This window comes from Miscanthus floridulus, chromosome 2 (genome assembly GCF_019320115.1).
Source record: "Miscanthus floridulus cultivar M001 chromosome 2, ASM1932011v1, whole genome shotgun sequence".
Classification (NCBI taxonomy): Eukaryota; Viridiplantae; Streptophyta; class Magnoliopsida; order Poales; family Poaceae; genus Miscanthus; species Miscanthus floridulus.
Genome location: NC_089581.1, coordinates 72,204,828 through 72,226,689, shown reverse-complemented (window position 1 = coordinate 72,226,689; position 21,862 = coordinate 72,204,828). Strand labels below are relative to the sequence as shown.

General features: G+C 47.8%; 1 protein-coding gene across 1 annotated transcript; it reads right to left on the bottom strand.

The window, feature by feature from the left end:
• Nucleotides 1–6,287: 6,287 nt before the first annotated feature.
• On the bottom strand, nucleotides 6,288–6,590 carry LOC136536706 (uncharacterized). The gene has a single exon (XM_066528910.1). It carries the CDS (start codon nucleotides 6,588–6,590, stop codon nucleotides 6,288–6,290), a length of 303 nt encoding a protein of 100 aa, XP_066385007.1.
• Nucleotides 6,591–21,862: the final 15,272 nt, after the last annotated feature.

Below are 21,862 nucleotides of genomic sequence, written 5' to 3'. Positions count from 1 at the left end.
TACATGAACAATGTTCCAACAAGTAAACTAAATGTAGTTAAGGTGTATTAGACCATGATCAACCATTTTACAAAGTTGTTATTCCACTTCTACTGATCACATGTGATAAAGAAAGTAAAACAAGCAATTCATACATATGTTTCAATACAATGTTTCACATGTTGCATGACTACCATTCTAAGCAATTAAGCATGAAACACATACAATTTAAAATATTGCATATGTATGTTTCACAGATAATGACATGATGACATAGCTAATGCACATGTTTATGAATGACATGCAATTAGTGGAAGCCAAACACCTAGGGTGTTACAGCCGTTGTCGAGGACGAGGGACGCGGTGCGGAAGCTATTGTGTCCCTGTTCAAGGTAAGTGTTTTGTCAGTGGAGTTTACCGCATCTCCCACTCATTCTTTGGTCATATGCTAACCTCGTGAGTGCCTTGTCTTCAGCTGGAAGCGTCAGGCGGAAGCGCCCGCCCTGGCGCCACGTAAGGCACTCAAGGTGAGCACTAGCTCCACCGCCCGATGGGTGGTGGACGCGCAGGCTGCCATACAGCGTGGCATGGCGTTGGCCAGGACTGACCCGAAGGAGCTAGTCGCCCAAGGTGAGGCTACCGAGGTGGCCACAAAGTAGGCGAGGGAGGAGGCGCCTATGCCCCGAGAGGCCGGGGCCCTTGAGTCAAGTGAAGCCGAGGCGCCTTCAATCGCTGAGGCCACCAAGGGCGAGGTCGAGGCCCCTAGGATCTCTGAGGCTGAGGTGGCGGAGGCCGGGGCTTCCAGGGCTTCCGAAGCCGAGGTGGCGGACGCTAGGTTGGGCATGGCAGAGCCGGTGGCCCAGGATGTGGAGACGGAGGCGGGGCAAGCTTCGGTACCACCCCCTGTCCAAGACCCGCCACCATCGTAGGAGAGCGCCTAGGAGGTGGAGGTTCATTCAATCTCCTCCGACGATACTTCCCGGGGGAAGGAGGTGGCGGACGCCAAGGCGGCCAGCACCGCGGAGTAGCTAGCTCCGACTTCTAGCGAGGGAAGCTCGGCCCTTGTCCGGGTACAACTCGAGCCCCACGGGTGGGATAGCCTGTGTGTTTTGTGGTAGAGCTAGGATGACCCTAAGGGGGAGCCTCTATTTGCCCTCGAGGACATGGACGAGGGGAGGCACTGGGGCTCCTTCGAGCAATTCCATCAGCTGGCGGAGCGGTCGCTGCAGACAGCGCTGTCTGTCGTAGCTGACAACCTGCCTGGCGTTGCCCAGGTACGTGCTTTCTTTCCTCATGCGGTGTCATCTTTTTCCCAAGTTTTCTCGTAGTGCTTGATGTTTGTTCTGCCTATCTAGGAGTTCGAGGCCCAGTCCCTTGAGAAGTCGATGTTCCTCCGGTGGGAGAGGGACGTCTAGGACCAGCTCCGGCAGTAGAAGGACATGCTCACCAATGCTAATGAGCTTCTGTCTGCGCGGAGCACGGCAGTGGAGGACCTCCGCCTTCGCTGTGCTGACATGAAGGCCGAGGTGGCCATGGCTCGGGAGCAGGCCGCCCCTTTGGCGGCGCAGATCAAGGAGCTAGAGGAGGAGCTGACCCGGGTGGCCGGCGAGCGGGACACCTTCAGGTCCTGGGCCGAACAAGAGGCGGCCTCTGCCAAGGCCATCGCCGAGCAGCTGGGGGCAGAGCAGGGCATGCACCTGCTGATGAAAGGTGCCCTGTCGGAGGCTATCAAGGTGGGCGAGGCCTCCTGGGTCAAGGCCTTAGCCTAGAAGGAAAAGGCCGAGGGTGAGTCCTATTGAGGCGTGCCCTTTATTTTATTTGTTTTTGTTGCGTTCGACCCCTAACTCTCCGATGTGACGTAGAGCTAGAGAGGGAGGCTTCTAGGGCAGCCGAGGCCTCTCGGGTTGAGGTCCAAAACTAGAGGGAGAAAGCCAAGGGTGAGTCTCATAGGCTTGCGCCCCTGTTCGGCTTGTTTTCTTTCATGCTTAACCCCATCCCACCTGTCTTGGCATAGGGTTGGAGAAGGAGGTCACCCGGGCAGCTGAGGCCTCTATTGTAGTGCAGGCGGTGCTTGAAGCCGAGATTCGGGAGCACAACGCCCTGCAGAGTGCCGCCTATTCCACCTACGAGGCCCTGGAGGTTGAAGGGGTCGAGTCGGGCAGCTCCCTCGGGAGCCGCTTGATCGCGTTGAGCGGCTGAGTCCACAAGCAGCTTCGGGGGGCGCTGCATACGGGCGTCAAGCGCGCCCTGGCCGTCGTCTCCTCGCACTATGCCGGCATCGACCTCGAGGCCGTCAGCGATGGTTACGTCGTGGCTGAGGATGAGGAGGTCATGAAGTCGGTGGAGGCGGCTGTGGCCCCTGGCACGGCACTGGCCAGGTTGTTCGAAGAGGAGGTGGTTCCTCCCACGCCGACCGCCGACGCTAGCGACCCTGAGTTTTGATCTGGGCCAAAGGGGCCATGTAAATAGATTAGGACTTACATCATCATACCATGACGCTTGTGGCCATCGAGGCCTTTTAAAGTACTTGTGTGTATATGCTTTTCAATCGTTTTTATTGTATTTCCGAGCCTCTGCCCTCTGTCTCGTCTGTGAACATATCTCTTGCAAAAAACTTCCTCAGAGCGTAAGCTGCCCTTCGGGCAAAAGGTGGTGAGGGAGTTGCCGTAGCCCGGAGGCGTAGGCCATCTCGCGGCTTGGCCGGCCTTTTGGCCTTGAGACAGACTTTCAGTCCTTAGGTTTTTTACAATCGATTTGTCAGAGTACGCGAGAGAGTTTGGCGTGGATTTTTTTTCAAAAAATGACTAAAAAACGGTGTCTGGGACTTAGGGGGGGGGGTCCCCCCTTCTAGCCCCTGAGGGAGGCTTGGTTCTACAGAGGCAGAGCCGAGTCTTGTTCGAGCCCCATGGTGGGCACCTCTATAGAGGCAGAGCCGAGTCTCCCTTGTAGCGCTATCATAACGCTGATCCCCCATTGATGGGCTCGGGGGGTTTCTCGAAAAATTAGAACAACTAAAGAACGCCTCTTTACTGTATTTCGAGAAACAAAGTATACAATGCTTGGAAATTTAAGGGTAGAAGCAACGTAGCTGTTCTATGTTCCAAGCGTTGGTGAGGATTTTGCCCTTCTCGTTGACTAGCTTGTAGGTCTTGGGCTTTAGCACTTGGGCGACGATGTATGGTCCTTCCCATGGCGGGGTCAGCTTGTGGCAGCCCTTATTGCTCTGCTCAGTCTCAGCACTAGGTCGCCCACTTTCAGGTCTTGGCCTCGAATGCTCCGAGCTTGATAGCATCGTAGGGCTTGCTGGTACTTGGCTGAGTGTAGCAGCGCAACGTCTCGGGCTTCCTCCAGTTGGTCGAGGGCGTCCTCGCGGGCAGTGCGGTTGCTTTGCTCGTTGTAGGCCTATAGCCTCAGGGAACCATACTCCAAGTCAGTGGGGAGGATGGCCTCGGCTCCATAGACCAGGAAGAACAGTGTGAACCCCGTGGCTCGGCTCAGAGTGTTCCTCAGGCTCCAGATGACCAACAGGAGTTCGGCAAGCCATTTCTTGCCAAATTTCTTCAACCGGTTGTATATTCTTGGCTTGAGGCCCTGTAGGATCATTTTGTTAGCATGTTCTACTTGGACATTTGTCCTAGGGTGTCCTACGGCCGACCAGGCCACATGGATGTGGTGGTCGTCGCAGAACACCAGGAACTTATGGCCGGTGAATTGTGTCCCATTGTCAGTGATGATGGTGTTTGGAACCCCGAACCTGTGGATGATATCTGTGAAGAACAGCACTATTTGCTCGGATTTGATTCGAGTGATTGGACGAGCCTTGATCCACTTAAAGAACTTGTCGATCGCTACCAGCAAATGGGTATAGCCCCCAGGGGCCTTCTGTAGAGGCCCAACCATGTCCAGCCCCCACACGGTGAATGGCCATGTAATGGGGATGGTTTAGAGGGCTTGGGCTAGGAGGTGCATCTGCCGTGCATAGGACTGGCATCCCTCGTAGGAGCATACCAGCTTGGTGGTGTTAGCAACCGCCATTGGCCAGTAGAACCCTTGGCGGAAGGCGTTTCCGATGAGCGTCCGAGGTGCTGCATGGTGCCCATAGGCTCCCACGTGCAAGTCCCAAAGTAGGGCTTGGCCTGCCTCGGTGGTGATGCACCGTTGGAGGGCGCCAGATGGGCTTCGCCTATACAACTCATCATTGCTGAGGACGTAAGTTTTGGCTCATCACGCAAGTCATCGGGCTTCAATCCTATCTGTAGGAAGCTCTCCTCGAACGAGGCAATCAAGGAATGAGACTTGCCAGTCCATGCCCTGGTCGGCCTCGGGAGGCTCTGCGTTGATTTCCATGGCCTCGGGCTCGGCCGCAGGGGTCTCGGTGATGGAGGAGGCCTCGGGCCCTACGGTGGGCTTGACCAGTGGGCCCTCTTCCACCGCCGAGACGTAGTCGATGGAAGGCTTGTGGAGGTCTCTGGCAAAGATGTTCGGGGGGACCGGGCCCCATGCCGACGCCATCTTTACTAGTTCGTCCGCGACCTCATTGAATTTTTGCGCAATGTGATTGAGCTCGAGGCCATCGAACTTGTCTTCTAGGCGACATACCAACCTGCAGTACGCCTCCATTTTGGGGTCATGGCAGTTTGACTCCTTCATCACTTGATCGACGACAAGCTGCGAATCTCCCCATATGTCGAGACGCTCCAAGTTCGACGGCAATCTGCAAGCCATTGACGAGGGCTTCGTACTCGACTGCGTTGTTGGAGGTGGCGAAGTAGAGCCAGATCATGTAGCGCTTGTGCACTCCGAGGGGTGAGATGAAGAGTAGACCCGCGCCTGCCCTGGTCTTCATCAGGGACCCATCAAAGTACATGGTCCAGCATTCTGCCTAGATTTGAGCAGGTGGCAGCTGGGTGTCAGTCCACTCAGCCACAAAATCAGCCAAGACCTAGGATTTAATTGCCTTCCGAGGCGCAAAAGATAGGGCTTCCCCCATGAGTTCGACGGCCCACTTGGCTATTCTACCCAAGGCCTCCCGGTTCTGGATTATCTCTCCCAGAGGTAAAGACGACACCACGGTCACTGGGTGGGACTTGAAGTAGTGACGCAGCTTACGTCGAGCCAAGACTATGGCATAGATTAGCTTCTGGAGGTGGGGGTAGCATGTTTTAGTCTCAAAAAAGCACCTCATTGATGAAGTAAACAGGTCGTTGGATGGGTAGAGCATGCCCCTCTTCCTGCCTCTCGGCCACTACGGCCGCGCTGACCACTTGGGTCGTTGTGGCGATGTAGAGTAAGAGGGCCTCGCCCTTGGTCGACGGCACCAGGATGGGAGGATTGGTGAGCAGTGCCTTAAGCTTGGTGAGGGCTTCCTCGGTCTGGGGGGTCCAAGAAAAGCGTTCAGATTTTCTCAAGAGGCGGTACAAAGGCAAGCCTTTTTTGCCAAGGCATGAGATGAAGCGGCTCAGGGCCGCAAGGCATCCCATAACCCTCTACACTCCCTTGAGGTCTCGGATTGGTCCCATGTTGGTCACGACCGAGACCTTCTCTAGGTTGGCCTCGATGCCGTGCTCTGAGACTATAAATCCCAAGAGCATGCCTCGAGAGACCCTGAAGACACACTTCTCGGGGTTGAGCTTGATGCCCTTCTCTCTGAGGCATTTGAAGGCTATCTCCAAGTCATTGACAAGATCACTGGCCTTTCTGGACTTGACCATGATGTCGTCCACGTAGGCCTTGATGGTTCGCCCAATGTGCTCGCCAAAGACTTGGGTCATGCACCGCTGGTATGTGGCCCCTGCGTTTCTGAGGCCGAATGGCATAGTCACATAGTAGTACATGCTGAATGGGGTGATGAAAGAAGTTGCGAGCTGGTCGGATTCTTTCATCTTGATTTGATGGTAACCGGAATACGCATCAAGGAAAGATAAGGTTTCGCATCCTGCAGTGGAGTCAATGATTTGGTCGATTTGGGGTAATGGGAATGGGACTTTTGGACATGCTTTATTCAAACTAGTGTAGTCTACACACATCCTCCACTTCACATTTTTCTTCTTAACTAATACGGGATTAGCTAACCACTCTGGATGGGACACTTCCTTGATGAATCCGGCCACCAAGAGCTTCTGCACCTCTTTGCCGATGGCCTTGCGCTTTTCCTCATCGAATCAGCGCAGGCGCTGCTTCACTGGTCTGGAGCTAGCCCGGATGTCCAAGGCGTGCTCGGCGACCTCCCTCGGTATGCCCGGCATGTTCGAGGGACTCCACACGAATACATCGGCATTCGTGCGGAGAAAGTCGACGAGCATGACTTCCTATTTGCTATCGAGGGTGGCACTGATCCTCAGCGCCTGGTTGTTGGAGCAGGTGGGGTCGACTAGGATGAGCTTGACTGCCTCTATGGGCTCGAAAGTCCTGGTACGATGCTTGGAGTCGGGCGCCTCGCTACCAAGTCGGTCAAGGTTGACAATGAGGGTCTCGGCCTCCATGAGAGCCTTGGCATACTCGATGCATTCAATGTCGCAGTCGTATGCATGCTCGTACATGGACTCGATAGTGATAACGCCGTTGGGGCCCGAAATCTTAAGCTTGAGGTAGGTGTAGTTGGGGATCACCATGAACTTGGCATAGCATGGGCGCCCCAAGATGGCGTGATAGGTCCCCTTGAACCCAACCACCTCGAAGGTGAGGACCTCCTTGCGGTAGTTGGAGGGAGTGCCAAAGCAGACGGGCAAATTGATGCACCCAAGGGGTCGCTTGCGTTTCCCTGGCACGATGCCGTGGAAGGGCACGACATCGCCTCGGAGCCGTGACTGGTCAAGCTCTAGGAGCTCTAGGGTGTTGGCATAGAGGATGTTGAGACCGCTATCTCCGCTCTACGCCAAAGATCATGAAGGCGTTGTTCACCTCGGGGAACCTGTCGTCCTTGTCGTCGTCCCTATCGCCGGTGCCCTTCTTCTTGGCGTCATCATTAGGGAGCCTGAGTTTGGTGTAGTAACCCCGGAGCATGGTGCACTCTTCAAGGGTGTGCTTCACTGGGCCCTGGTGGTAAGGGCAGGGCTTCTTAAGCATGTCGTCGAAGAGCTCGGGGCCTCTAGCGGGGCCTTGGGGATTCTTGCGATCAGCGGCCGCGACTAGATCGGCCTCGAGGACCACCTGCTTCCCCTAGCAACCCTTTTTCTTTTTCTTGGGGGGGTGGGGGGCCGAGGCCCCAGGGGCCTCGTCCCTCTGCTTCCCCTTGGCGTCATTGTTGGGGAAGATGGCCCCGACAGCCTCTTCGCCCAAGGTGAATTTGGTGGCGATGTAGTCTCGGAGCTCTCGGAGCTCGCCGTGGAACCGTCGCCCCTCTGAGGTAGAGGGCTCTGGCATCGTCCAGAGTAGCATCGCTGCTGCCGCGACGTTTTGGCTAGCGCGATCGAAGATAGGGGGTTGCTCACCCCCTTCGTTGTGGTTGATGCTGTGGTTGACGTCGCGAGCCCTTCACCGGGCTGCTCCGCCATCACCATGACCCCTCTGCTCTTGCTCGAGAGTGTCTCGGAGCTGCTGCAGAAGGAGTCAGTCTTGTTCGACCTTGGCCTGAAGCTCACGGAGCTACTCTAGGTCTAGGCGTCGAAGTTCCTCGTGGGGCGGGGAGCGATTGCCTGCCCCGTCGTCCTCATCGCTCGTGCTCGGCACCTCAAGCTCGATGTTGAAGCACTCACGAGTGGGATCGTAAGTCTCTTCATCATCGGAGTCAGAGTAGCCAAAGCAGTAGTCGATCACGGCCATGAAGCGGCACATGGCTTTAGGGTTGCGAAGCCTAGAGAAGTCCGCTCTGGCCCACGCCTCATCCTCCTCTGAGGAGTCAGCGTGGGTGTGGGTCGGGGTTGTGGTGATGAGGTCGAGGGCAAAACATTTGTAGGCGGCGGCATTGCCCAACCCAAAGGGGTACGGGGATGATGTCGTCGCTGGGCCCCGCTCTGCTAGAGTGGACTCCTCAAGAGGTGGCGGGGCAGAGCTTGATGACGGGGCATCGCACCGCGCCACTGGTGTCTTTCCCTTGCCCAGGCTTAAACTAGATAGGTCCCCAGCCAGGGACTCTATACCAACAGCCAGGTATGGGAAACTGGCGGAGCACGGTGCATCGCCCTGAGCTCACGCGGTGTCGGGGTGGTCCCACCCGCGTCGTGCCTAGCGAGCGCGATGAGAGCGGCGGCCTAGGCACCGCCTGTGCCTAGGCTACTGGTGCGTGATGTTGTCATCGGTCGGTGGGGCTCTAGGTGGGAGGAGTACCATATCGTACTCATATCCTAGAGACATGAACTCTAGGCTCTCAAACCAGATCACCGTGCCGAGACGCAGTGGTCGCATGGGGTCTGCCATCCAGAACTTGTTGGGATGACTAAGCTGACACGCAGTAGTACCCCTACCTGGCGCGCCAACTGTCGGTGTTTTGGGTCTGGCGGATCCTCAACCGACTAGTGAAAGTGTACTACGTGCCCCTAATCCCGGATAGTGATGCAAAGAGACACAAGGTTTATACTGGTTCGGGCAATAGGTGACCTACGTCCAGTCTGAGAGAGAGATCTTGTATTCCTTGCACCGAGGTGCTTGTAGTAGGGGCTTACAAGCTGAGCGAGAGAGGGAGCTAGTCCTAGGTCTCTACATGGAGTGGCGTGGATTGCTTGAGATGTTGATTTCTTACAGTGAGGGAGCATGTGTGTTACAGAGCGTTGTGCGTTGCTTGCATCTGTGTGTCCTCTGCTTAGAAGCGGCCCCAGTCACTCCCTTTTATAGTCGAAGGGAGGCATGGGGGCGGTACATGAATTTGCTACGTTGTGTTTTGTGAGTAGAGGCAGTATGTCCGAGCCCTGTAGCTCGTCACTGTGGCGGCATGATCGGTGGAGCGGCCTTGTCCTCGGTGCACTAGAGTGATGCGCCGGTCATGCCTGATCCTGTGCGATGTGGGAGCTCCTGTGGTGGCATGCGCACCTTCTTCTGTTGGAGGCATGCTGGTCACTATATGTTTGACCGGCGCGGAGAGTCGAGGCCGGGTAGGTGCGACAGCGCGGGTGCGCTGATTCTGAGGCTATAGGAGCTTGGACCTATGCACGACGTGGGGGCTCCTGCGGCTTGATGCAGGGCATGGCGCGTACTACGGACGACGTGCTGGGCCTAGGGTGCTGACAATGTAGAGAGCCGAGGCCTAGTTGGTGCCGAGGCCGAACCATTGTGGGGGGCTCGACGGGCACGAGTTCCAAGGCTACAGGAGCCTAGAGGCGGATAGCCGAGGCTTGGAGGGAGCAGTTGGCGTTGTATGCCGATTCCGAGGCTACAGGGACCCGGACTTGACTCTCCATGCTGCGCTCTCCTTGGAGCTGGGGTTAGACAGCACAGTGCAGCATGGGTGTCAGCTGGGGGCATAGTGCCAAGCATAGCAGATAGTAACCCCTGCCCTGTCCTATACCGGACGGCATGGCATCGATGTGACTCCCATCTCGTCGGCCACTCCGCTGTATCAAGCCATCGTTCGGCTGACGTCGCGGGAGTGGTTGGACGCGTTGGTTGGATGTGACGTCCTGTCAGAGAAGTCGGTCAAGGCAGAGGTGACGGGGTTGATGCCAAGCCAGCCTCAAGTGAGGCGGAGAATCGGTACCTCGCCTGAGGCCTCGTGGCGTGGGGCCTCGGGCGAGGCGGAGAATCGGTACCTCGTCCGAGGCCTTATGGGTGAGTCGAAGAATCGGTACGTCATCCGAGGCCTTACGCGTGGGGCCTCGGGCGAGTCGGAGAATTGGTACCTCAACTGAGGCCTTACGCGCGAGGCCTCGGACGAGGCGGAGAATCGGTACCTCGTCCTAGGCCTCATGGTTTCGTTCTAGGCCGAGCCCGCTTCGGGTGAGCCCGGATATTGTTCGAGGTGGGCCGGGCGGTTTAGCCGAGCCTTGGATAAGGTCGGGGTTTTGCCGGTGGTTGTCTCTTGGCTTCGATATTTACGAGGTCTAAGCGATTTTTTCGGTTCTTGCTTAGCGGACCCCTTTTCATGGTACCCAACATTACAATTATAAGTCCAATTCATAAGAATATATACAATCCATCATTAAATAGACATAATTCACATGGTAAAACCAATGTCAAATTCCATACACGTTGTCATCAACGTCCTAGAGCTAGCCTTTCAGTCTCACGAAGGTGTTGGTACTGAGGATTTCTACCTAAGTCAGACTCTCAGTCATGGTAGGTGACTTTGACGTGTACAATCTGGTCCAATATGAAGTTGCAAAGGTTGCCGACGAGCTCTAAGAGTTGGCCATCCTTGTATGTGTCTCTTTTCATTTCTTTCTCTTCTTTTCACTACAAGAGAACAAGTTTCGGTTTATTATTTCATACCATGTACGAAGTTTTTATACTACGGGTGAAGATGTTCAAACTTACCCTTAAGGCGTGTCTCCTGTAGGCACCGGTGTTACTCATCGTAGAACATACATAGTATCCACAATGTACACTCTCAGGCTTCTACTTGGGGCAATGTGTGTTTTGCATATGGAAATGTTAAGTAATGCTTTTGATAGCCATGTAATGGAGTACTGAAGAAGTAAGTTACATTTACCACACATAGTGTTTTTATAGAAGTAATAGAAGTAGTAGAAGTAATAAAAGTAATAGAAGTAGTTGACAGAAGATAGAAGTAGTAGATAGTAGTAGAAGTAGTAGACAGAAGTAGAAGTAGTTGACAGAAGACAGAAGTAGTAGACAGTAGTAGTAGAGAAGTAGTAGAAGTAGTAGACATAAGTTAAAGTAATTGACAAAAGACAGAAGTAGTAGAAGTAGTAGATAGTAGTAGTAGGGAAGTAGTAGAAGTAGTAGACAGAAGTAGAAGTAGTTGACAGAAGACAAAAGTAGTAGAAGTAGTAGACAGTAGTAGTAGGGAAGTACTAGAAGTAGAGGATAGGAGAGGATAGGAGAGAGGAGTTACAAACATGGAAAGCTGCTGCCTGCCAAAATTCAAAGCTGGAGTTACAAACAACCATAATTCATGTTCTTTAGCAACATGGCAAGCTTAAATAATTCTCTATGACTATGTAGTTATCAACATGATCAGGTTAAGTAGTTATCAAGGTCAAAATATACAAAATTCCAGAACTATACAACACGCAGTCAAAACCTGACAGCGAACTTTAAAATTTCATATCTCCCAAACCTGAGGATTCTGAGCACGCAGTCAAAATCTGATCGCATGCCTCTAGTGACCATATTAATAACTCCCAATGCTACCACCATTCTTTATCGCAAGTGAACAGATTTTGAGTATGCAGCAGCCTCTGGTTGTTGGTTCTAACAGAAAATGTATCGGTGATAACATGGATCTCTATTGATAGTCTACTCTAGTATGGGTGTTTAATTGTGCATCTGCTTCCAAAATTGTATCTGGTTACACTTCCTTGCCCAAGACAAAAAATACTCCATTTGCTGGGACGTGCTGATGCGCGCAATTTATGAAATAAATTTGGACTTGGCATAATATCTGAGGCACTATTTCTCTTGTTGCTGGATACTTAAGGTCACTCGTCCCAGTGAGAAGAACACCTTAGGAGCTATGGATAGATCAGTTAGCTTTTTTGGTTTACTTTTCTTATGGATGTTTTCCTAGTTGCTTAAGCAGTTGGATGGATGATTCACATTTGGTATGAGCATATGAAGGATTTGTTGTTTTCTGATACATAAATATGTGGTTTGGATCATCCATCTTCAAGGAACAATAATACCCTAATTTGCAGCATGAAGTTGTTTTGTGAGTCCCTGTTATTACAAGCTTTCCTTTGGTTAGTGATTGGTAATGCTTGCTAAAAGTTGGATGTGTTCTAGAAGTTAGATCAATAATGATGTGGAGTTTGTGATAATATCTTGTACCTTCCATAGCAGGGAACATGAAGTGTCGGTTGATTGTTGGGTTTCTAACTGAGATGTTGCTGAATCAGGATAGCTACATTATGAATCCAACTGTGTTTTATATATAATTTACTACTACAATGTCACAACCGTGATTTTATTTAGACCACTAGCAATTGGTACTCCATGTTAGTCGATTTGTGAAATTTGATGCGTTGGGACTGCCGTTGAGAAATGCACCTACATGTTGAATTAAAGGAAATAATTTTCATATTCGTTAGTTCTATTGTACTGTAGGCTCCAACTGTCTGAACCAAATCTCATTACTAAGCGATTTTTCAGAAATGATGCATGATGCAGCCCTAACATCTTTAGACTTTGGCAAGTTGAAGGTGTTGCCACTGTGAAGGTATTTCAGGTGCAGTCTTCCCTTTCCTAGGATTATCACAACCTTTTTGGATTATTTTTCTATTGTCGTAATCAACATATGACAAGCTGTGATGATTATTATACCAAAATAAGATCTATTTTACCAAAATAGTAGACAGCTGTATATTAGAAATTGTCGGCAGCAATGCCTTAATAGAGTTAGTAATCCATGGTTTTGTCTATGGTTGTATGTTTTCATGCATAAATTTGGTTAATAATAAAGTTTAGCTCACAGTGGCAGCTCACAGCAGGAATGGAGAAGGGGATTGGCGTACCTGGAGGAGACGGAGGCCTTAGCAAGGGAGGTCGAGGACAGAGACGGGTGGCGGTGGCTCTCTAGGTCAGAGGAAGAACCCCACGCGGCGACGTTGGAACGGGAACGGGCTGAACAGGGACCCGTCCATGAACACGGGTCGAAGAACTTGCTGAATAGGAATGGGCTGAACAAGGACCCATCCGCGAACACGGCCCTCACTGCGGCATCGGCGTCGGCGCCCTACAGGGAGGAGGTAGGGCACGACGGAGGTAGGGCATGGCAGAGGTAGGGCATGGAGAAGGTAGGGCACGACGGAGGTAGGGCACAAAGGAGGTAGGGCGCGGTGGAGGTAGGGCACGGAGGCAGCGGAGGTAGGGCGCGACAGAGGTAGGGCACGGAGGAGGTAGGGCAGGGGTAGGGCGCGACAGAGGTAGGGCATGGAGGCGGCGGAGGTAGGGCACGGAGGAGGTAGGGCATGACAGAGGTAGGGCATGGAGGCGGCGGAGGTAGGGCACAGAGGCGGCGATGGCGGAGAAAAACTTTAGCCTGACGGCGTCGTGGAGAAGAAAGCGTCCAGGACTTAGAAAAAATTGGGCCTCCCGAGCTTATATACCGACGGTCATTTGTAGGGGCGGTTCCTGAGTAAGCCGCCCCTACAAATATTTTTCAATTTATTTTAATTAATAATTTTATAATTTATATATAAAGAACACAATGTAAATTTATATAATACTTTTTTAATTATTCTATAAATGTATAAATAAAATATATATAAACAATTTCATGATATATATACAGATATAATTATATATTTTGTTCTTTACAAAAAGAATATTTTAAAAATTGAAAATTTAAAACAACTAAAACAATTTCATCTCCACCAAATGACCTTAAATGAAAATTTTGTAAACATCAAAGTTGTAGAACTCATCAATATGTACAACTTATATTTTGGTCATCTTTTCATTTGACCAAATTCGAATAGTTCAAATTTTGAATTTCAATAAATGTCAACTTCAAATAAGATTTTGAAACCTTAAATTATTTCAAATAAGAAAGTCATGAACATTAAAGTTGTTGAACACATCACTATCTACAACTTTTATTTTGGTCATCTTTTTATTTGACCAAATTTGAATAGTTCAAATTTTGAATTTCAATAAATGTCAACTTCAAATTAGATTTTGAAATCTTAAATGATTTCAACTACAAAAGCCGTAAACATAAAAGTTGTTGAACTCATCACTATCTACAACTTTTATTTTGATCATTTCTTCATGTGACAAAGTATTAGTAAATATTGTTCATAATTCCACATATCACTCATAGTTTCATAAACTATACGAGAGACATGTTGATTTGTGAACAATGTTTACTATCATTTTGTTAGATGAAGAAATGATCAAAATAAAAGTTTTAGATCTTGATGAGTTATACAACTTTGGTATTCATCACTTTTTAAGCTAAAATCATTTGGTGTTTCAAAATCTTGTTAGAACTTTTTATTTTTTTTAAATTTAAAAATTTGAATTGTTCAAACTTTTTTAAACAAAAAGAATGACCAAATCAACATAGTAACCTGATAGGGCATGATTTTAGAAAATTTTAGGAAAAAAACATCACATTTGGAGTTAGTATGAGGGAGAAAGACTAGTTACAAATTTTACCTAGAGATTAAAAAGAAAAATCACAACTGTTCATGATGATCAATGATGAACAAGTGTGATTTCTCTTTTTAATCTGTGACTGAAACTTGTAACTAGTTTTTTTCCCTCATACTAACTCTAAATGTGATGGTTTTTTCCTAAAATTTTCTAAAATTATGCTATATCATTTTAGTCTAGTCATCTATTTTTGTCACTAATTTTGAACATTTCAAATTTTGAATTTTAGAAAATGACAACTTCAAACATGATTTTCAACCACTAAATGATTTCAGTTGTAAAGGTAATGAATATAAAAGTTGTTGAACACATCAATATCTACAACTTTTATTTTGGTCATCTTTTTATTTGACAAAATTTGAACAGTTCAAATTTTGAATTTCAAAAAATGACAACTTCAAACCTGATTTTCAACCACTAAATGATTTCAACTGTAAATGTGATGAATATAAAAATTGTATAACTTATCAAGATCTTCTACTTTTATTTTGGCCATTTATTTATTTCATAAAATGTTAAGTGATTTCATAAAATTTTAGTAGTAATAGAGTGGATGTTGAAATAGATTCATCTAGATGTTGCAAAGGGTAGTCTCATACACATACATAAATGTAGTCTCACACATATACATAAATATATAGTCTTACATAGATACATAAATATATAGTCTCACACGCATACATAAATAAAGTCTTACAAACACACACTTACACAAACACTCCATGTTCAACAACTAGCCAGCCTGCTGTAACGACTTTTTCCTTGACACTTTTTCGTTCCCATGGCAATATGTCTTTGGGCAGGTTTTTTTCCACAATACTGATCCTCTTAGGGAAGTCTGTGAATAGCGGTATCTCATCATAGTTATTGTAAACTTCAACATCATCCACGCCATCAACTCTGATAATGTGCTATTTTTTGGAGGCAATCACATGCTTTGTCTTCTTCTTTGGGGGGATGTTACTTTGTCGGTCAGGCATATAGAAAACTTGTGCGACACGTGAAGCGAGCACCCAAGGGTCATCTTGGTAGCCTAGATTCTCAAGGTCCAGGACTCTCAATCCGATCTCGTTTAGTTGGTGTTGTTTGATCCAGCGGCATCGAAATAGGCCCACCGTTATATCCCTTCTATAGTCAAGTTCCCATATCTCTTCAATGATGCCAAAGTATTGAATCTTTCGCCCCAATCCATCGAGAGCCTCTATTCGAACGCCGCTGTTTTGGTTCACATATTTACTATCCTTTACGTGGGTATATTACGTATACCCATTGATGTCATAAGCATTCCAAGATGTCACTTGTCTCGATGGCCCCTCTACCAGCCTACTGATGGTAATAGAGTCTATAGTTTCTCCAGGCGGTATGTTTTGGTCCTTCAACCATGTAGTTAGTCATTGCTTGTGCTATTTCATGACCCAATCATCCGAACGACCATTTCTCTTTGCCATAATGATAGCCAAGTGTTCATCAATGTACGGTTGCATCAGTTGTGTACTCTGTAAGACACTGTAATGCGCTCGACTCACCTCTTTGTAATCATGGTCGATGAACACTTTTCTACCACTGGTGCCCTTCCCAGCCAGCCTACCCTTATGACGAGAATCAGGTTTACCAATCCCTTTCTATACTTTTAGGTACTTTTGACAGCACTCGATGACTTCTTCAGTACTGTGACCCTCTATCATTGAGCCCTCTAGGTATGCTCGATTACGCACGTATCGACTTAGAACCGACATGAACCGCTCGTAGGACCACATTTCATGCAAGTAGCAAGGGACCAACGCCTGTATCTGATGAACCATGTGAATCATGAGATGTGGCATTCTTTAGGGTTTAGGAAGATACGTCACAGGTGGTTGGTCACTGGCAGGTACCACATTACCAAGATAGGAATTCTTCTCTGCTTTGCATCGTTGCCTAATGGAGTGTCCTCTGGGGGCTGAGATTCTTGTACCACCTTTTTTGTACCCTTCTTATTCCTCTTTTTCCCCGTGGTGGCTTCGTCCCCACTATAAAGGTTATTGTTCTTGTACCAGCTGGCCCCATACCGAGGACATTTATCTAGTGACTTGAACGTTTCACCACGAAAAGTATACAGTGGTTGGGGCATGAATGGATTTTTTCAACCCCCATTGTCAATGGACTTATGACCTTATTCGCTTGGTATGTGTTGGCGGGAACTAAGTTTGGTTGTGGCAGCACCCATGATAGGAGACTCAATAGATCATTGAAACTATAGTTTGACCAGCCGTACTTAGCCTTCAGGATGAGTAGCTCAAGCACAAAACGTAGCAATGTCCAATGTGTTAGACAACCCTTTTCAACACCATACATAGTCTCCTTCAATGCTTTTGTCACCCTTTCCAAATTTTCAAGACCTTTTGGGCTCTTTAGTAAAATCTCTGGTTCAAGGGCTCAAATCATGTCCTCCAAATCATCTTCATCCCCGACACGTGCTCCACCATCATTATTGGCACCACCTTCATCGTTACCATCCCAACCACCAACATCACCACCTTGTTCATTGTCAAACTCGGAATCCATTCGTGCATCAAGCTTTGCTGAATATTGGGACAGGGATTCTAGGGTTTCATCATCGTATTCCTCCTCATCCTCATCGTTAACAATAACCGTTTCACCATGATGAATCCACACTGTGTAGTCCTCAACAAATCCTCGTATAATCAAATGTGATCTGATGATAGTCACATCTGTCCATGCCATACGGTTCTTGCAATCTTTACAGGGACAAATAATTGTATCCTTATTCTCTGTCAATATCGTTGCATGCTTCTTTGCAGCTTCAATAAATTTATCCACCTCTTCACGGAAACCTGCCTTAAACCTTAACGAACAATACATCCAAGAGTTCCTGTACTCCATCTTTTACAACAACAACAAAACAAACATTGTATATACTTCAGATATATATGAATATAAATCAAATATAATTACATGAAGCATACAAACACACCATGGTAGAGGAAAATTAATTAATAACCCATTTATCCATAAATAATTAAAATACATATTTGTTGATTACAATAAAAAAATTCAAAGACAACAATTAGCAACAATTATATTTTACCCAATATCTTTCATGCAAACCCTAGTCCAATTTCATCAAACATAAATTTACAAAAACAAAATTAATAAAAAACCAAACCCTAGATCTAGATCTACATGCACATGAAACATCCATAAAACTAACTAATTGTTCACTAAAATCAATAAACATGGACCAAATAAGGGTATGATCTTGGTCCCCTACCAAATTTACCCAAGTACATTCAAAACTTGGGTCTAATTTGCTTCATAAGTAGCTCAAGCACTATAGAAGAGAGAGAAAAGCAAAACTCTAATTACTCACTAACCAACCATTAAAAATTGAAAAAAGTGTGGAATAGCATTTTCTTACCTTCTACAACCTCTCCACCCAAGGATTTGAGACCAAAACCTCCCTCCTTAGTAGAGCAATTTTTGGGAGGTACCCAAGGCATCCCACCTTTTTTTCATGGGTTGAAGTGAGTGACCCAAGGAGGAAGAAGGTGCTGTAGTTTGCTTTATATGTGGGTCATTTGTAGAGGCGGCTGGTGATTGAGCCGCCCCTACAAATCAAAAGTATTTATACGCGGACATTTGTAGGGGCGGCTCAATCACCAGTCGCCCCTACAAATAGCAACACCAGGGGCAGCTGGTGAGTGAGCCGCCTCTACAAATCCGACCCATTTATAGGGGTGGCTCGTATCATCAGCCGCCCCTGCTGTTCCATTTGTAGGGGCGGCTGATCTCTGGGCTCCTAAGCACGCTACTGTAGGGGTGGCTCCATCACCAATCGCCCCTACAAAAAATTTGATCTGTTGCTACAAACCATTTTTCACGTAGTGTAGGCGGTTCTAGATTTCTGCATCTTCTTCTTCGATCTTCTCCATTACTGCCCTGATCTTGTCCTGATCTCAGGGTTTGAGTCCATAATCCCATCCTCCACTTGCGTCCACGGTCAATTCTCCGCTGTTCTGAGCCCAGCCCAAGTTCTGCTAGCCTTAGTCCTCACCGTCTGGTGACTGTGGGTGGCTGCGCTTCTTCATCTCCCGGGAGTCCTATGTTGGAGGCAGGCAGGAAAAGGGGTGTGGAGGACTTGATGGTGGTGGATACTGATCTGGTGTCCAAGAAGGCGAGGAAAGAAGAATTGGAGAAGTTTGCTTCGGAATCTAAAGTCTTGAAAGCGGGGCTATCGGAATAGCTCCGCAGGGACCAATGAAGGTCATTGCGTGGAACTACCACGGGTTGGGGAACGGTGCGGCAGCACATGGCTTTCTGAGCCTTCACAAGGAGGAGGACCCTGGTATCTTGTTCTTGTCCAAAACCAAAATGGATGAGCTCAAGATGGATGGCTTTAGGTGCAAGTTGGGGCTAACAAACATGATGGCAAAGGACTGTGAAGGGACAAGTGGGGGCTTGGCAGTCTTCTGGCGGAGGGGGGTGATCATGCATGTGCATGTTCGTAGGATGTGTAAACTATACATCAATGCGGACGTGACAGAGGAGGATGGTTTTGTGTGGAGATTCATGGGCTTCTATGGGGAGCCGAGGACGGATCAGAAGCCCCTGTCGTGGAAGGCGTTAAGAATGCTGAACGCGGTGAGGCGACACCCGTGGTTGTGTATGGGGGATTTAAATGAGATCTTGTTGGGATGTGAGAAGGAAGGGGCCACCGAGATCGCAGACATGTATGGATGCTTTCAATGACACCCGTGGTTCTGACTGATCTTATAGTTTTCCAAACGTGCCGGCACGGCACTACACTGCACTAGCCCGCCTCAGCACGGCACGCCTGGGCACGACACGCTAGGCACAACTGATGAACCATGCCGTGCCGTGTCGTGCCAGTGTGCCTGACTCTAGGCCCAGGCACGGCACTGTCATTCCTGGAGCGTGCCGTGCCGTGCCGTGCCGACTCCAGGCCCAGCGTGCCCGTGCCGGCCCAGGCACTAAACTGGCAAAACCCCTCAATGAACTCAACACAATAATTCAAAGAGATATAAAATGACTAAGTTCACAAAAGATCAAAAACAGATCAGAACACAGAACAGCAAAGAACACAAACTTTTGAAACTAAAACTAATTTAAGTAGGAGCTGTGCAATGACTGCCTCATTAAAAACCTATTTAGGTAAAACTCACCCTTGTGAGAAACCCTAAACAGGAAAAGAGTACAACCAGCTCCTAGATTAATTGTTCATTACATCCATCACCACAAGTCCAAGTCTCAGTTATTATAGAACCATTACATAAATGGGAAGTGAACTAGTCGACATCAAGATAAAGACTAGCAAAGGCCTCTTCTAGCTCCATGTTCTCCACCATGTGCTGCAGTCTTGTCTTAGCATTCTCCCAATCCTTTGTGTAGGTAAGCGCCTCTACAGTTTCAGGGTTCAGCCTCTGCCGCCGCTCCTCGATGATCCTACCAGTTAAGCTAAAAGTAGACTCTAAAGAAATGGTTGACGCAGGCACGGTCAAAATGTCTTTAGCAAGAACAGAAAGTACTGAATAAGTAAGCTTGTGCTCATGCCACCACTGCATGATGTCAAACTCATCATCCAACTGGCTTACTGTGTCACAGTCCAGGTAGGATGCAAGTTCACTAGAGTTAGAACTAGCAGTTGCTGCCTACAGCAAGGAAGTGGCAGAAACACTCCTAGAATGATCAAGACTAGAAGGGAGGGAAGAACAACTAGCTCCAACATCCAACTCCTCATCATCATAAATTTCAGCCCAAGCTGTTCTTTTCTTACCAGACAGGGATGGAGGAACAACCCTTTTTAGCCTATTAGAGCCATACATTACATCATACCTGTTATACATTTTAAACAGAAGAGCTCTGGTGTCCAGCAACTTATTAGTGTAGTCAATATTAAAAAGAGAATGTAACTTCCTAAGCACTTTGGTAAATCCCTTAATTTTAGCTCTTGGATCCAATATGAATGCAATAGAATAAAGACCAGGTATGTTCTTCCAGTACTTATTGTATTTGTCAATCATAGGTTGGATAACAGATCTTAGATGTTCATCATGTTGATACCTATGCAGGTGTATAGCAATCTTAACAAGATGATGAATCATAAGTGGAGAAGTAGGATAGTAAACATTAGACAAATCAACAGTTGAGTCATAGAACAGTTCAAGAAATTCTAAGATTTTATTTGCCATAGCCCAGTGATCATCAGTCAAAAGGAAACCACTACATGAACCTCTATGGTAATTGGCCTCAATGAAAGTACTGAAAGTACTCTTGTGAGGCAGCAAGTGCTTAAGCATTAGGTAGGTAGAGTTCCATCTAACATCCATGTCTAATCCAAACTTTCTAGGTCTAACACCACTAGCAATGCAATAACTCTTGTATGCAGCAATTCTTTGATTAGAGGAGTTCATAAAAGAGATTGCTGTTCTAAAATCCTCAATGAGAGGGTTCACAGCAGCCAGTGCTTCTTTCACAATCAGGTTAATAATACGACAAGCACATCGTTGATGCAAAAATAGATTAGAACCCAAATATTCTTTAAGTATAGGTTTAAGTTTATCCATATCATTTTTATTTGCAGATGCATTATCCAAAGTTACAGAAAAAACCTTGTTAAGTAAACCATACTCAGCAAGGACAGATGCAACACGCTCAGCAATGTTCTCAGCATTATGGGACACATCAGTCAACCTTAAACCAAGTACCCTTTTCTCTAATTGCCAATCAGCATTAATGAAATGAGCCACAATAGATAAATAATCTTCTTTAGCCTTTCCAGACCATATATCAGAGGTAATAGCAACAGATGAAACAACATTATCCTTTAAACAGACCATCAGTTTATCACGTTTCTCATTGTAGTATTTAAACAAATCTCTACCAGTGGTTTGCTTAGAGACAGGTGAAAAATTAGGGTTATGAGCAGTTTTAATATAATCTTTAAATGCCTCTGTTTCACCAATCATAAGAGGTAGGTCCAATCTAGCAAGCATACAAACAAGTTCAACACGAGCTACCTCAGCACTGTACTCCCAACGACGAACAGAACCATTAGAATTAAAAGCAATATGAGTCTGAGTCATGCCCCAGGTCTTCTCAACTTTCTTAGGACACTTAGCAAGATGTCGAGTAAGATGCCCAGTGCCATGAGCAGAATAAGCAAAGTAGCGCTTATGGCAATGAAGGCAAGTGGTAGCAAACCTGATCTTTCTACCTTTCTCAGTTTTGTAGTGCTTCTCAAAGTCCTCCCAGACAGCAGACATGGAAGGGCGATTAGAACCGACAGGGCTAACCTCGCTCTGGCCACCATCGCCATCAGCCATGTCAACTGGGGGGTCAGAGTCGTCGATGAGAAGGGGATCAGCAGCAGAATGGCCGAAGAGCACGGCAGCGTCCTCGCGGACATCATCGTCCTCATCATCTCCGGCCATCCCACACATACGCAACTCATCGTTCTGGGAGTGGTCAAACTCCTCGTCGTCGTGTCGCACGGCGCCTGGGGCCATCTTTGCCGTCTCCGGTTCCTCAACGGCTGCCACAATCAACAGATAAAAGTAGGGTTAGGTTGGGGATTAGGGTTAGGGTTAGGGTTAGGGTTTACCCTTACCTCTACGGCCGGAGCCCCGTAAACGACGACGATGAGACGGACCGATTG

What these genes read in the sequence shown, in the direction of transcription:
- LOC136536706 (XM_066528910.1), bottom strand. Translation starts at nt 6,590, where the DNA reads ATGGTGATCCCCAACTACACCTACCTCAAGCTTAAGATTTCGGGCCCC.